The sequence below is a fragment of the Ictalurus punctatus genome, chromosome 13 (assembly GCF_001660625.3).
Source record: "Ictalurus punctatus breed USDA103 chromosome 13, Coco_2.0, whole genome shotgun sequence".
In the NCBI taxonomy this organism is placed as follows: domain Eukaryota; kingdom Metazoa; phylum Chordata; class Actinopteri; order Siluriformes; family Ictaluridae; genus Ictalurus; species Ictalurus punctatus.
In genome coordinates this window covers 27153224-27166552 of record NC_030428.2, presented here as the reverse complement: position 1 = coordinate 27166552, position 13329 = coordinate 27153224, and the positions used below count along the sequence as shown (strand labels likewise).

At 46.8% G+C, this 13329-nt stretch overlaps 1 protein-coding gene across 5 annotated transcripts in view; it reads right to left on the bottom strand.

Annotated features, from left to right (window-relative positions):
• The window catches only part of odad2 (outer dynein arm docking complex subunit 2), an 80882-nt gene that overhangs the window by 2554 nt on the left and 64999 nt on the right, over nucleotides 1-13329 (bottom strand). For all 5 annotated transcript variants that reach the window (XM_047159441.2, XM_017482649.3, XM_047159442.2 and 2 more), the window contains 3 exons: nucleotides 13192-13306; nucleotides 9119-9307; nucleotides 8539-8760 (listed from right to left, as the gene is read on the bottom strand). In XM_047159441.2, the coding sequence (XP_047015397.1) occupies nucleotides 8539-8760; nucleotides 9119-9307; nucleotides 13192-13306 (526 nt within the window). The remainder of the gene's footprint in view (nucleotides 1-8538; nucleotides 8761-9118; nucleotides 9308-13191; nucleotides 13307-13329) is intronic.

The window sequence follows — 13329 nt, the reverse complement described above, 5'->3', positions numbered from 1 at the left end:
CCATGTGTTTCTGTGTAAGTAATTGAGAGCTTCTGGGCTCTGTGTTATCTTTGCGTTCGCGTCATGTGTGTGAGGGCGAGGCCCGGGGTTGAACTCTGACTCCTTCCGTGTTAGACACACATTCGCCGGGCTGCTGCACTCGTTTATGCGGTCGACGCCGTGCCAAGGCGGACAGAGGCGAGACATTCCCAGAATTCCCTGCCCAAAGATAAATAGTGAAAGGAAAACATAAGAAGGGAAGGCAAATCTTCTATCTTGTGAGACCCGGACCGGATTCCTCGATTTAATCGAGAGAAAATAATAGACTCGAGCCCGGGGAACCTTTTCTGGGGCTGCTCTATTTAGAAATGCTACTGCCAGCTTCTTTGTGTCTGCTCGGGAGCACCGCGGATCGGTTAACGGTTTCAGCTGGAGTCAATTCCAGATCGAGTGTAAAATAGCATCGAGAGCATGTCGGAGAAGCAATCGGACGTGAACACGCGAGACTGTGGAGACGTGCCGGGCCAGCTCGGACAGGCTTCTTTTGTGAGCGGCTAGAGGATGCCAGCGCCTGCGTGCCAGTGTTCAGAGCGTGTTATTCAGCCTGAGCCAAACAGGGGCTCCCTCGCGCAGTCGCTCCGCACCTCTCCAAAACACACGACACACAAACACCTCGTCCGATCTGATTTCCCTCATCTCCTCCGTCTCATATTCGCTAAAGCCGACTGAAGGATCCTGACCTCTGTGTAAGCACTGCGGACACGTTTTCCCAAGCCCTGTGCGAACACGTGTACACACCCACACACACACACACACTCTGTCACGCACGGAGGTGTCATGGTGTTAAGTGCTAGGGTGGTACGCTGCTGTTTCCTGCGGAGAGCGGCTTAAATGGCTCTAAAGCCTAAAGCTAGGGTACACCTGAGACCCATTAGGGCAACTTCCCATACTTGAGCCCTCATCACTCTGTACAAGCCTGCAGTCAACACCCTTACACTCCATCCCCCTCTTCTCCATTCTTCATGCCCCCTCTCCATACCTCCCCTCTACGACTCCCTCTCTCTTCTCCCGTTACTGCTCCCTTCAGTGCAACTCTGCTATTTTTAACTCCCTTCAGGACCGTAGCCCCGGCTACACAGCGTACACTCTTTATACCTTTTCACTTCAAGAACCTTTCAGGAGCCTAGCTGGAACCCCGCCCCCAACAACAACAACAAAAAAAAAACGCCCAAAATCCTTAGTCATGCTTCCACTGCAAGAACCTTTTCAGGAACCTTTTAAGGAAGTGAGGAATCTTTACAGGGATTTTCACATTTTCATCGCGGGAACTTGTTCATGAACCTAACAACTCGTTCGGGAACTTTAGGTGAGTTTCTGATGCAGGAAAGAAAATTCAGGAACCCAGGCCACTTTCCACTCTAAGAACCGTTTTCAGGAATCTAGGAGTTTTTCAGGAACTTGGGGAATTTGAGCACTGACAAAAGAATAATACCGAAATGATGCTCCCTGGTTTGGAGGGGAGTACTCTCTCTCGCCCGTCAATCGCAGTGACGCTAGTAAATTGTAAATAAGTGAGTAGGTAAATTTTATTTATAAAGCACGTTTAACACAGCAAAGCTGACCAAAGTGCTGAAGAGATTGCGGGTGTCTCTGAGCTTATGTATGTGGAAGAGGGCAGACAGCGCTTTCCTCAGAATGTGTTATAGCTGGCCGGTGGGTGGGGTTTGGCACGTGACCAGGTTGGGGATAAAATACTGGAAATAAAGAATATGTAAATGTCCTCTGCCATTGCTTGTTGAATACATCAACAGTTAGCTGGATAACTAACTAAACCAAGCCGAGACTTTTCAGGATGCGCTACTTGTTATCTCAAGCTTTGTTAGCTGAAGAACTAGCTAGACAACAAAACAATACATTGATGTCCTCTGGGTTTTTTAGCCACGTAAATAGCTAGCTACAAAACTTCCTAGATACGAATAATATTTAGATGACAACTGCTGTATGTCAACCGAGGTCAATTTGAGACCAATTTGTAAATTGGTAAAGCTCTTGGGGGGGGGGGGGGGGGGTTGGGATCCTTGTAGTGGAATCCTTTGTTCAACCATATAACGGAGTTTCTATTTTCCTAAATAAATAAATAAATAAATAGAACTGTTTTAGAGATCCAGAACCGTTACCCATCCGAAGAACCGCCGAGGAACCTTTTCGCCTAAAAACTATAGACATTGGTACACACGTGGACATACACCTGAGGAGCTCCACATTCCTCATTCGTCTCGGTGCGAGTGAGTGAGAGAGGATAGCGGATAGCCCGAGTGTGTTCTAGGGTGTCATCTGTTCTTCATAATCCAGCAGCCTGAACCTGCTCTCCACTCAGCATGACTAAGAGAAACAGCACAGAACCTGAAACATGCGTCGTGCTTTACATCGGCTCTGCATGTCTCGCCATCTCTCTCTCTCTCTCTCTCATAGCGAAAGCCTGTTTTGAGTTCTCAGCATGAACATGGCAGTGAAAACAAACAGGCTCGGAAAAACAGAAGTAGCATCAGTGTTCAGGGGTTCGCATGGCAGCGCCGGGCCTCTGCAATCTTTTTCTCATTTATTCTTTTAAACCACCACAAAATACACAGCAGAAAACAGGATTTGGCAACCGGCACTGCTGAAATCCCCTCACATGAAAATGCCTGAGCATTACCATCTGCATTGTGTAATTTACGTCCATTCAATTCACAAAAAAAAACCCCAAAACAAAAAACAACAACTTGGGTTCTATTCTACAGAACGCTGAGTGAAGCTGCCTCTGAGGATTTATGGCTTCAGCAAATAATCTGCAGCACCTCAGCAGCAAAGAAGAAACTGAGAAACTCCAGCTTTGAAAAACTAAAACAGCTTCTGAGTAAGAGTACATCTAGAAAGCAGTGTTTTCTAAAATCTAAAATCAGAACGTATAAAATCCAGTTTATGTCCTGGATATCAAAAGCAAGATGTCAAAAACACTGTAGTCAACCTGGAGCTTCCTCAGACAAGCCAAGAGCTCCCTCCATCTAGCCCAAGACTTCATCAGTCCTGCCACGGACTTTCCCCCATCAGGCCCAAACTCCCACCTGGAGTTTCATTCTTACATTACATTTACGCCATTTGGTAGACGCCATTATCCAGACCGACTTACATTTATCTCATTTATACAACTGAGCAGTTGAAGGTTAAGGGCCTTGCTCCTCGCTCAAGGGCCCAACAGTGGTAGCTCGGCAGTGCTGGGGTTTGAACTCCTGACCTTCTGATCAGTCACCCAGAGCCTTTAACCACTGAGCCACTGCCCATTCTAGGACATAATCCTTTGGCCCTCCTACACTTGGCCCAAGGTTTCTTCTCTCTGGCCAGGGATGTCCTCCCTCTGTGGTTTAAACCATCCATTCAACTTGAGGCATAAACTGTCTGGCCCAAGGTTCAGCTTGGGACTTTCTCTGTCTGTCCTGGGGCTTCAACTGTCCAACCCGGGGCTTAATCCATCTGCCCAGCATTGGGCTCGGACGGTCTATCCCAGGGCTTCTTGCGCCCAGCCCGGGGTGTCTTCTGTCCAGCACAGGGCTTCTTCTATATGTCTCATGGCTTGCTTCATCCAACATGGGTATTCATTTGTCCAGGCATGGGCTTCCTCCGTCCAGCCGACGAGGGTTTCCAACCGTCTATTCCGGGATTCTTGTGTGTTTAACTGTAAGAAAAGCAACGTACAAAGTGTGCCTTCGGCACTGACCATAGTTCTGAAAAATCGTTTTTAATTAACATCAGCAGAAAAAGCACCGAGCACAAATAAAACGCTCTTACAAAAAGAACCGACAGTCTGCGTTTGAACGTACAGACACTCGTAAAAATATAATACTGGGCTGAACCGATCGCTCGACATCCTTTCATATTTTTATGAAATATTCTAATAAATATTACAAGTTCCTTTCTTGGTCGGAATAAATAGTGTACAGAATATTGTACGAGGGCCGTATTTGTTGCTTGTAAAGCCAGTGAGGACAGGACCAAAGCTCAGACTGGTCTCTAATGGCTTTTCCAGGGTAAAATACTTTCTTCTCAATGCTTAATTTCCTCCGCTCGAGCATAGGGGACTGGGTTCTACACCATTAACACCAGCCAGCAAGAACGTTAGTGTCTGAACACTAGTCTCAGAGAGAACGCAGCATGCAGACAGAGAGAGACGGAAAGAGGGAAAGAGAGAAAGAGAGAGGGATTATTATGACTTTAAGCTGCTACATGTTCTTAGCAAAAGCTCCGAGGTTTGAAATACGGCTACAATAATATCAGGAGACAGTCTTGAGTTTTACACCCGTTCATAAATTAGACTGGAGCGCAGACATCGTTCCCTGATAAACGCTCTCCAAACCCATTTACAACGTTTGGAAATATTGTTTTAACACGTTTTCTGCCACGCTAAAACATATATCACGTGTAAAATGCAGCCAAGTGGACTTGCCCCAACCCCCCCCCGCTCTCGGTTATGTGTCCTCGGGGCGAGTCAGGTATACCGGAGGTGAAGACAAATGGAACCGAACATGTGTGTGTGTGTGTGTGTTCTATAGAGAGAAAATGACTGAGTGTAATTGTTAATAATGGTGTAATAGTTGTGCGAAATCTACTGTATGTGCACACACCCTTAAATAATAAACGCATGGATAAATACACAGAAAATGTGATAAATAAATAAACTGAGCTTAATGACTTTTGCGAATTGGACTTTACTCTTTTGGAAACGGCCGACACTGAGCCCGGTCTCTAATTACGGGCCGTGCTAAACCACAGCAGCACATCAGCCTGGTGCTCGCCATTAAAGCAAAAAGAACATGGGAAAAAAGCGACTTGGCTGCAACGTTGTGACCGCGTTCATAATTTATCCGCCTGTTCCTATTGGGGAAGCGTTTTACCACTCCGTGTTTGCAAACACTTTTCTCATGTGAAAATATTTAACAGTGGAAATGCTGAACGTGGGTGAAGTTACACATCTGCTACTAGACAGCGTAACACAAAGACGCTGCATCTGTATTCGATTTTAAACCAAAGTGGGCATTTAAAAAAAAATAATATATGTACACTATCACTCTACCTCAGAAACACTGAAACTCTGTCATCTGTCCAGCTAGGGGCCTCGTCCGCCCGGCTAGGGGCCTCATCCGCACGGCTAGGGGCCTCATCCGCACGGCTAGGGGCCTCATCCGCACGGCTTGGGGCCTCATCCGTCCGGCTAGGGGCCTCATCGGTCCGGCTCGGGGCCTCATCCGTACGGCTAGGGGCCTCATCCGTCCGGCTAGGGGCCTCATCCGTACGGCTAGGGGCCTCATCCGTACGGCTAGGGGCCTCATCCGCCCGGCTAGGGGCCTCATCCGCACGGCTAGGGGCCTCATCCGCACGGCTAGGGGCCTCATCCGTCCGGCTAGGGGCCTCATCCGTCCGGCTAGGGGCCTCATCGGTCCGGCTCGGGGCCTCATCCGTACGGCTAGGGGCCTCATCCGTCCGGCTAGGGGCCTCATCCGTACGGCTAGGGGCCTCATCCGTACGGCTAGGGGCCTCATCCGCCCGGCTAGGGGCCTCATCCGCACGGCTAGGGGCCTCATCCGCACGGCTAGGGGCCTCATCCGTCCGGCTAGGGGCCTCATCGGTCCGGCTCGGGGCCTCATCCGTACGGCTAGGGGCCTCATCCGTACGGCTAGGGGCCTCATCCGCCCGGCTAGGGGCTTCATCCGCCCGGCTAGGGGCCTCATCCGCCCGGCTAGGGGCCTCATCCGTCCAGCTAGGGGCCTCATCCGTCCAGCTAGGGGCTTCATTTGTCCAAACTAGGGCTTCATCTGCCAAGCTAGGGGCTTCATCCGTACAGCTAGGGGCTTCATCTGTCCAAACTGGGGCTTCATCGGTGCAGCTAGGAGCTTCAACCGCCTAGCTATGGGCTTCATCTGCCCAGCTAGGGCTTCATCATTCCGATGTAGGGCTTCACACAGACATCCCCTAAGCCGAATTTAAACCAGGCTGGAAATGCATCACACAGTGCCACACGTTCACGTTAACACGTGGCCTTTGTTTGTCCAGTGAGCTTCATATCTGACCGCTCGCTCACACCTGCGTAAAAGTAAAAACCCAACTTGTGTCCCATGAGATCCTAGTCCCCATGCGCACCTCCAGTCTTCTAACCTTTTCCCAGGTTTTCCATAAAAATGAGGTTTTTATCTGTTTAGAAAATTAAACGTTAACACCCGACCGCATCAGTGTTCACGTCAAGCATAAACCTGACCCACTGTTGTCATGGACGCACTCACAGACGCACCCAGTGACCCCACGGTACATAATGCACAGCTACACAATCCAACATGTTTATTTATTCACTTCTGCGCCGCTCTGCGTGTTGGTTAACACTTCCTTGCACTATACTTACACTATACTGTTTTTCCACTTATTTATAGTAGTTTAAATGGTTTGGGGCAGTGGTAGTGCAGCGGTCAGGGTTCCGAGCTTGTGATTGGAAGATTCTGGGCTCAGATCCCAGGACTTTAACCCTCAGCAGCTCAGCTCTATGCTCCGATTGTATCCTGTATCATTTATAAGTCATTACAGACAAATGGGGTGGCGCTTTACTGCGGCAAAGCAACCATACATTGCTAACTATCCATACCTAATATCTTAATAATGTAGTAATATGCGTGTACGACTAAACAAGCACTCCTTACAGTGCAAATCTGACATTTTATTTAGTTATTTATTTCTTTAAAAGCACCATTAACTGTAATTAAGCAGATATTCTGAGGGACATTTCATCCTAGGAAAAAAGTAAACAAATAAATAAATAAATAGCAAAAATGAACACGCGACACTGACTAATTGACACGTGTTACTTAAATACTTACTATAACACCAGTTCCGGAATATGAACTTATAATCTTTAATAGCGAATAAGAAATCAGTGTTCACGGTAAGTCCTAATCACCGGACGTGTAAATGATGAGATTCGTGCACGTGCTACTGACTAATTATTGCAACACACAAAGCTTTCAGTCTTCCATTTACACACGCTGGCAGACAAATCCTAAAGCGTTTCATCGTGCCAGGTTCCTGCCCAGCGGTGCCTATAAACTTTCTGCCTGTTCGTTCATGACGTACAGAATATCACACGCTTTACAGCCTTCCGCATGTCACTGGAGGACTCGTATTAACGTTATACGGCATCTAGACATGACTTTTCAGTTCAAACAGCCGTCACTCAGAGGTTAAGCGTCTAGCGGTCTCGCGTTCCTATAGCTTTCTGAGATCCAGAGACGCACCACGCTGCCGTTCCACCCCGGCCCGATCCAGGCGCCCGCTTAGCAACCGTTCCCCGGGTGACGGCATTTGCGTGCTCTTCTGCCCTGGCATCCCAGGAGCGGTGGGACTGGCCGGGAAAAGCGGCACCCAGCACACACACACTGCTGTTTGCTTAGCCCAGTTCCCATGACGGTTAGAAAACGCGCGCGCGCTTCCGCTGCACGAGAAAGAAAACCGGGCCTTGTTCTGTCCGCCCTCGCTGCTCCGCGAGGCCTCGGAAAACAGTTTGCAGCTTCTCAGAATTTATTAGTGATGTTTTCACACGTCACTTACAGAAAAAAAGAAGAGAAAAAAAGAAAGAAGAAGAATAAGAAGAAAGGGGGCGGTTGGGGCAGTTCTCCAGAGAGGCCCAGGCTGGAAATAATGTGTGTGTGTGTGTGTGTGTGTGTAGGGAAGTGTAAATATCACACTGCAGCTTCACCTCAATAAAGTACAACCCTAAGTGAAAATGCCCAAACTGGGCCCTTTCTTTCTCTCTCTCTCTCTCTCTCTCTCTCTCTCTCTCTCTTTTCAATATGATAGGACCAGAAAACCCTAACTTGTCATGTTAATGAGAAACTGCGAACATTAATTCCTCTGTCCTGAAGACGCTCCCGTGTCAGAAAACCTGCTGACTGTTACAAAGCGGTGACGCTGGAGACTCCTTCCATAACTTACATGAATATCTCCTAACAGAAAACTTCACCATAGCAACGGTGATGCATTATTACTTGATAATGTAAATAACCCTTTTTTTTTTTTCTTCTTTTTAAACGTCTTTATTACTTGGAGCGTCCACTGTACAAATCCCCGTGAACGAGCTCTTGCTATAAAAACGATATCTTATTAGAACGAGTGCGTTAATTCGGATCCGAGATTTTTAACTGTATAAGAAAAGCTATTACCCGTTTAAAAATAAATACATTTTAAAAAAAATAAAAAAATTTTAATGTCTAGAAATTAATACATTTTCATTAAATCATCAGCTTCTGGGGACAAAAAAAAAAAAAAAAAACTGATCCTAAAATATAAATAGGAAATATTGATATTTAAATATGTCTAATCTGACAGTGAGTAAATATCTAGGAATCATATTCAATAATTATAAAACTTTATCGAGCCTCGTACGTTTACAAAACAGTAATAAAAGCTTCATTAGGACTAAATACTTGTGTTTGATCCTCCAGGAGTAAATAAAAAGGTGCGTGTAAGGTGTGTGAGGTGTTTTACCTTGACAACGCCACTCTGGTGCATGGTGATGCAGTTGTCTGGGTCTTTCGAGAGCTGGAAGAGGGCCTGAGCCGTGGCCTGGTGCACCTCGGGGTCTTTAGAGCACAGGTAGCGCACCAGAGGAGCCACGGCTCCGGCGTCGCCGAACGCCGTGCGGTTAGAACCCCACATGCAGCAGCGAGCGATGGCCTCGGACAGATACCTCCGCAACCTGTCGTCCGTCTGCAACCGGAGGCAAAAACACCACCGCGTGTCCCGTTACAACTCGTACGATAACGCTATAATAAATCAGAACAAAACGGTCTGCACGGTCGTATACGAGTTTATACAACAGCGCTGCGGAATTCTGATTGGTCGGATGTCGTAGATTACTGAAGCTGCGAGCCTAAGTGAACGCCATGGCGTGTGAATATGTTACCGTTTCTATAATAACTTCTACAGCGGACATTTCCGCATAATCTAAGACTAATCAGAAGCTACTAATAACGAAGTTATTAACGATCTGATATTTTCCTATTAGAGCAGAACGCCGAGTGTTTGACTCCTTATGGAGACGCACGAGTGGTGTGTTAAAGCTCACGGTGTCGGTGAGGTTGGACAGCATGGGCACGACTCCGTGGTCAGTGATGACGGCTAGGTTCTCCTCGTCTTTGGCGATTTTGGAGATGGCTGCGCACACGCTGGACAGCACCTCTGCGTTCGGAGATTTCAGCAGATTAACGATCAGCTCCAAGCCGCCCACGAAGGAACGCACCATTTCCCCGGCATCCTGAAACACACACACACACACACACACACACACACAGCATCCATGACTACTGTTCAGACACTCAGCCCTTTCTGTGGTGCCGGTAACACTCGGCAGACCAACATGGCGCGAGTCTGTTTCCAGTAATTAGGAAATAGCAGTGAGACGCCTTTAATGCCAGCACAGAGACGTGTAATTATGGCCTGGGTACCGGAATGGTGCGACACTGAAACACGAGGGCGTCTGCCAAACACTATAAACGTACATGTACCGTAAATATAAACACAATTCTATTATAAATGAGTAAAGAAGCAAAGAGACAATCAAACAAACAAACATGCGAACGCATTGATGTATAAAAGGCGAGGGCTTGAGTCAATACACTCTGCTGTTTAACCTCAGACTCATCTCACTGGTGCTGCCGTCAGTTACGCACACTAGGGAAAATACTGACCGGCTGGCAGGGGCACACTGCTCCAGGACACGTCATGAATAAAAGATAGGAAAAGAAAAGGAAAGAAAGGAAAAGAAAGGAAAGGAAAGAAAGGAAAGAAAGGAAAGGAAAGGAAAGAAAAGGAAAGAAAAGGAAAGAAAGGAAAGGAAAGGAAAAGTCCAAGGGAAAGAAAGGAAAAGAAAGGGAAAGAAAGGAAAAGAAAGGAAAAGAAAGGAAAAGTCCAAGGGAAAGAAAGGAAAAGAAAGGGAAAGAAAGGAAAAGTCCAAGGGAAAGAAAGGAAAAGAAAGGAAAGCGAAAGGAAAAGAAAGGGAAAGAAAGGAAAGCGAAAGGAAAAGAAAGGGAAAGAAAGGAAAGCGAAAGGAAAAGAAAGGGAAAGAAAGGAAAGAGAAAGGGAAAGAAAGGAAAGCGAAAGGAAAAGAAAGGGAAAGAAAGGAAAGGAAAAGTCCAAGGGAAAGAAAGGAAAAGAAAGGAAAAGAAAGGGAAAGAAAGGAAAGGAAAAGTCCAAGGGAAAGAAAGAAAGGAAAGGAAAAGAAAGGGAAAGAAAGGAAAGGAAAAGTCCAAGGGAAAGAAAGGAAAAGAAAGGAAAAGAAAGGGAAAGAAAGGGAAAGAAAGGAAAGGAAAAGTCCAAGGGAAAGAAAGAAAGGAAAGGAAAAGAAAGGGAAAGAAAGGAAAGGAAAGGAAAAGAAAGGGAAAGAAAGGAAAGGAAAAGTCCAAGGGAAAGAAAGGAAAAGAAAGGAAAAGAAAGGGAAAGAAAGGAAAGGAAAAGTCCAAGGGAAAGAAAGGAAAAGAAAGGAAAAGTCCAAGGGAAAGAAAGGAAAAGAAAGGAAAGGAAAAGAAAGGAAAAGTGGAAGAAAAAAAGGAAATGGAAGGAGGGAGAGAGGATGGAAGGTGAGGGACAACAAGGGTTAGAAAGGAAACGAAGGAAGGAAGGAGGGAAGGAAGGAAGGAACAAACAAATGAATAAAAGGGGAAAGGAGTAAGGAAATGAAGGAAGGAAGGATGACAGAAACTAAAAGAACTGAAAAAATGATAGATGCAGGAAGAAAGAAAGAAGGAGAGTAGACAGAGTGGGAGAAGGGAGGGGCTACAGTGTGCACCTGCACTGTGTACAGATTTGAAGCAGAGCTGCTGATTGGTTAGTTGTAAAGCTCACTGTGACATCATCAGTTGGGTTTAAATAGACCTGTCAATGTGCTTCAAAGAGGAAATCTCTCAACTTGAACTAAAAAAAGGGGGAAAAAACAAACACACAGAAAAAGCTTGTGATTCTTCAACAGTTCATCGGGTATTTCCCCCAGTGCAAGGACCCTGTTTACACTTTTACACGGGGGCTGGAACCAGGACGTTCTCCTACACTAAGAGCTGAGCAGGCAGGTGAGGGGAGGGGGAGAGAGAGAGAGAGAGAGAGAGAGAGAGAGAGAGAGAGAGAGAGAGAGAGAGAGAGAAAGGGAAAGGAAAGAGAGAGAGAGAGAGAGAGAGAGAGAGAGGGAGAGAGAGAGAGAGAGAGAAAGGAAAGAGAGAGAGAGAGAGAGAGAGAGAAAGGGAAAGGAAAGAGAGAGAGAAATGGAAAGGAAAGAGAAAGGAAAGAGAGGAAGGAGAGAGAGAGAGTGGGAGAGAGAGGAAAGAGAGTGAGGGGAGAGAGAGAGGAGAGAGAGAGAGAGTGTGGGAGAGAGAGGAAAGAGAGAGAGTGGGAGAGAGGAAAGAGAGTGAAAGGAAAGAGAGAGCGGGAGAGGAGAGACACAGAGAGGAAAGAGAGAGAGAGGAAAGAGAGAAAGAAAGAAAAAGAGAGAGAAAGGGAGAGAGAGGAAAGAGAGGAAAGAGAGAGAGAGAGAGAGAGAGAGAGAGAGAGGAAAGAGAGAGGGAGAGGAGAGAGACAGAGAGAGGAAAGAGAGAGAGAAAGAGGAAAGAGAGAGAGAGGAAAGAGGAAAGAAAGAGAGAGAGAGGAGAGAGACAGAGAGAGGAGAGAGAGACAGAGAAGGAGAAGAGAGAGACAGAGAGAGGAAAGAGAGAGGAAAGAGGAAAGAGATAGAGAGAGAGAGAGAGAGAGAGAGAGGAGAGAGAGAGAGAGAGAGAGCAGGCAGCCTTTGTTTGAAGTCTTGCCAAAGGATGAGCCTGACGTTTGGTGAATCTGGGGTAGAGAGAGCAGAGTAAAGTGAAGGAGAGGAGAGGAAAGTTAGAGAGAGAGAGAGAGAGAGAGAGAGAGAGAGCGCGAGAGCGAGAGAGAGAGAGAGAGAGGAGCAGGATATGGCACCACAGGAATACTGATGAATCCAGGCAGAGGGAGAACAAGAGGTAAAGGAGAGACGGAGGAAGCGTGTTAAAGTCACCAGCTGCGGCGGGTCACTAAGAATTCCTTTCAAATCCTCTCTCACAAACACATCTCCAACCAGCACACATCAGCACACACAGCACGCAGCACTGAGTGTGTGAGAGGGGCGGAGGTGCGATAAAAAAAAAAAAAAATTTAAAAAAGAGACAGAGAAAAAGACGAGTACAAATTTTCCACGTAAATAAAATCAAGTGCATCATGAAGGCACGATGAGTAAAAGTCCAAGACAGAAAAGCGGAAAGAAAAAAAAAAAAAAAGTGAAGATCGAAAGAAAGAGACAGAATAGAGAGGAGGACAAAAAAAAACAGACAGAGACGAAAGACTCGTCTACCTGCATAACCTGGAGAGATTCACACAAAGTGGAAGTGATGTGTGAGCGAAAAACACACGGACTCTCGATGTAAACAAGCTGCTCCACCCCCGGCTGTAAAATGACTGACTTTAACTGCGCGTCACGGTTAGTTTTACATCGAACGTGGCTTTCGTTAAGCACTGATCACGAGACGTCGCGTCAGAACGAACGCGGATTGGCGGTACGTGTGTACGTGCGTCCCCGTGCGTGTCCTGCAGCAGTCACGGGTACTGTATATCCCCATCCTGTTCATCCAGCACCCTTCTCCTGAACCTGCCCTGGAGCTGCTAACTCAAGCCACATGGGTCTGTCTCTAAACAAGCGCTGCCGTGTGGTTCGTCCGTGTCTCCGTTTATTTGTCTCGCTCCCGTCACTGAACTTCCCAAGTCACCTAAAACACAGATGCTGTAAATGTCAGAACAACACCGTCAAACCCCCCCCCCCCCCCCCCCCCCAAACGAGCCAGGCTTCACCCACGAGCTCTTTCGTAATCTCCATTTCTTCAGGCGAAGACTGACACAAAGACACCAGTAATGGAAAACATTTTGATTGTGGTAAAAGGATCGGCCATTTTTAAACCAGTCTGACTGTCCGTTAAAAAAAATAAATAAATAAAATCGTTGGGGTCTGTTGGGGCGGTGTGAGCGTGACAGTCATGCTTCCCAACAATTCTGATTCAAATGTGGATTTGTTTATGCAACTAGTATAAGATTTGAAATAGTATTCGAACCGCGTGGGATGACAATAAAGCACACTTTTCAGTACTGTACCTTTGCATTCTCTATACAGGGACAGATGGCCCAAGCGGCACTGGCCTGGACTGCAGGGTTTGGGTTCTTCAGTAAGGACCAGAGCAGACGCACTCCATCCAGACGATCGATGATCCTGAGGGTGTGAGAAAGATTTGT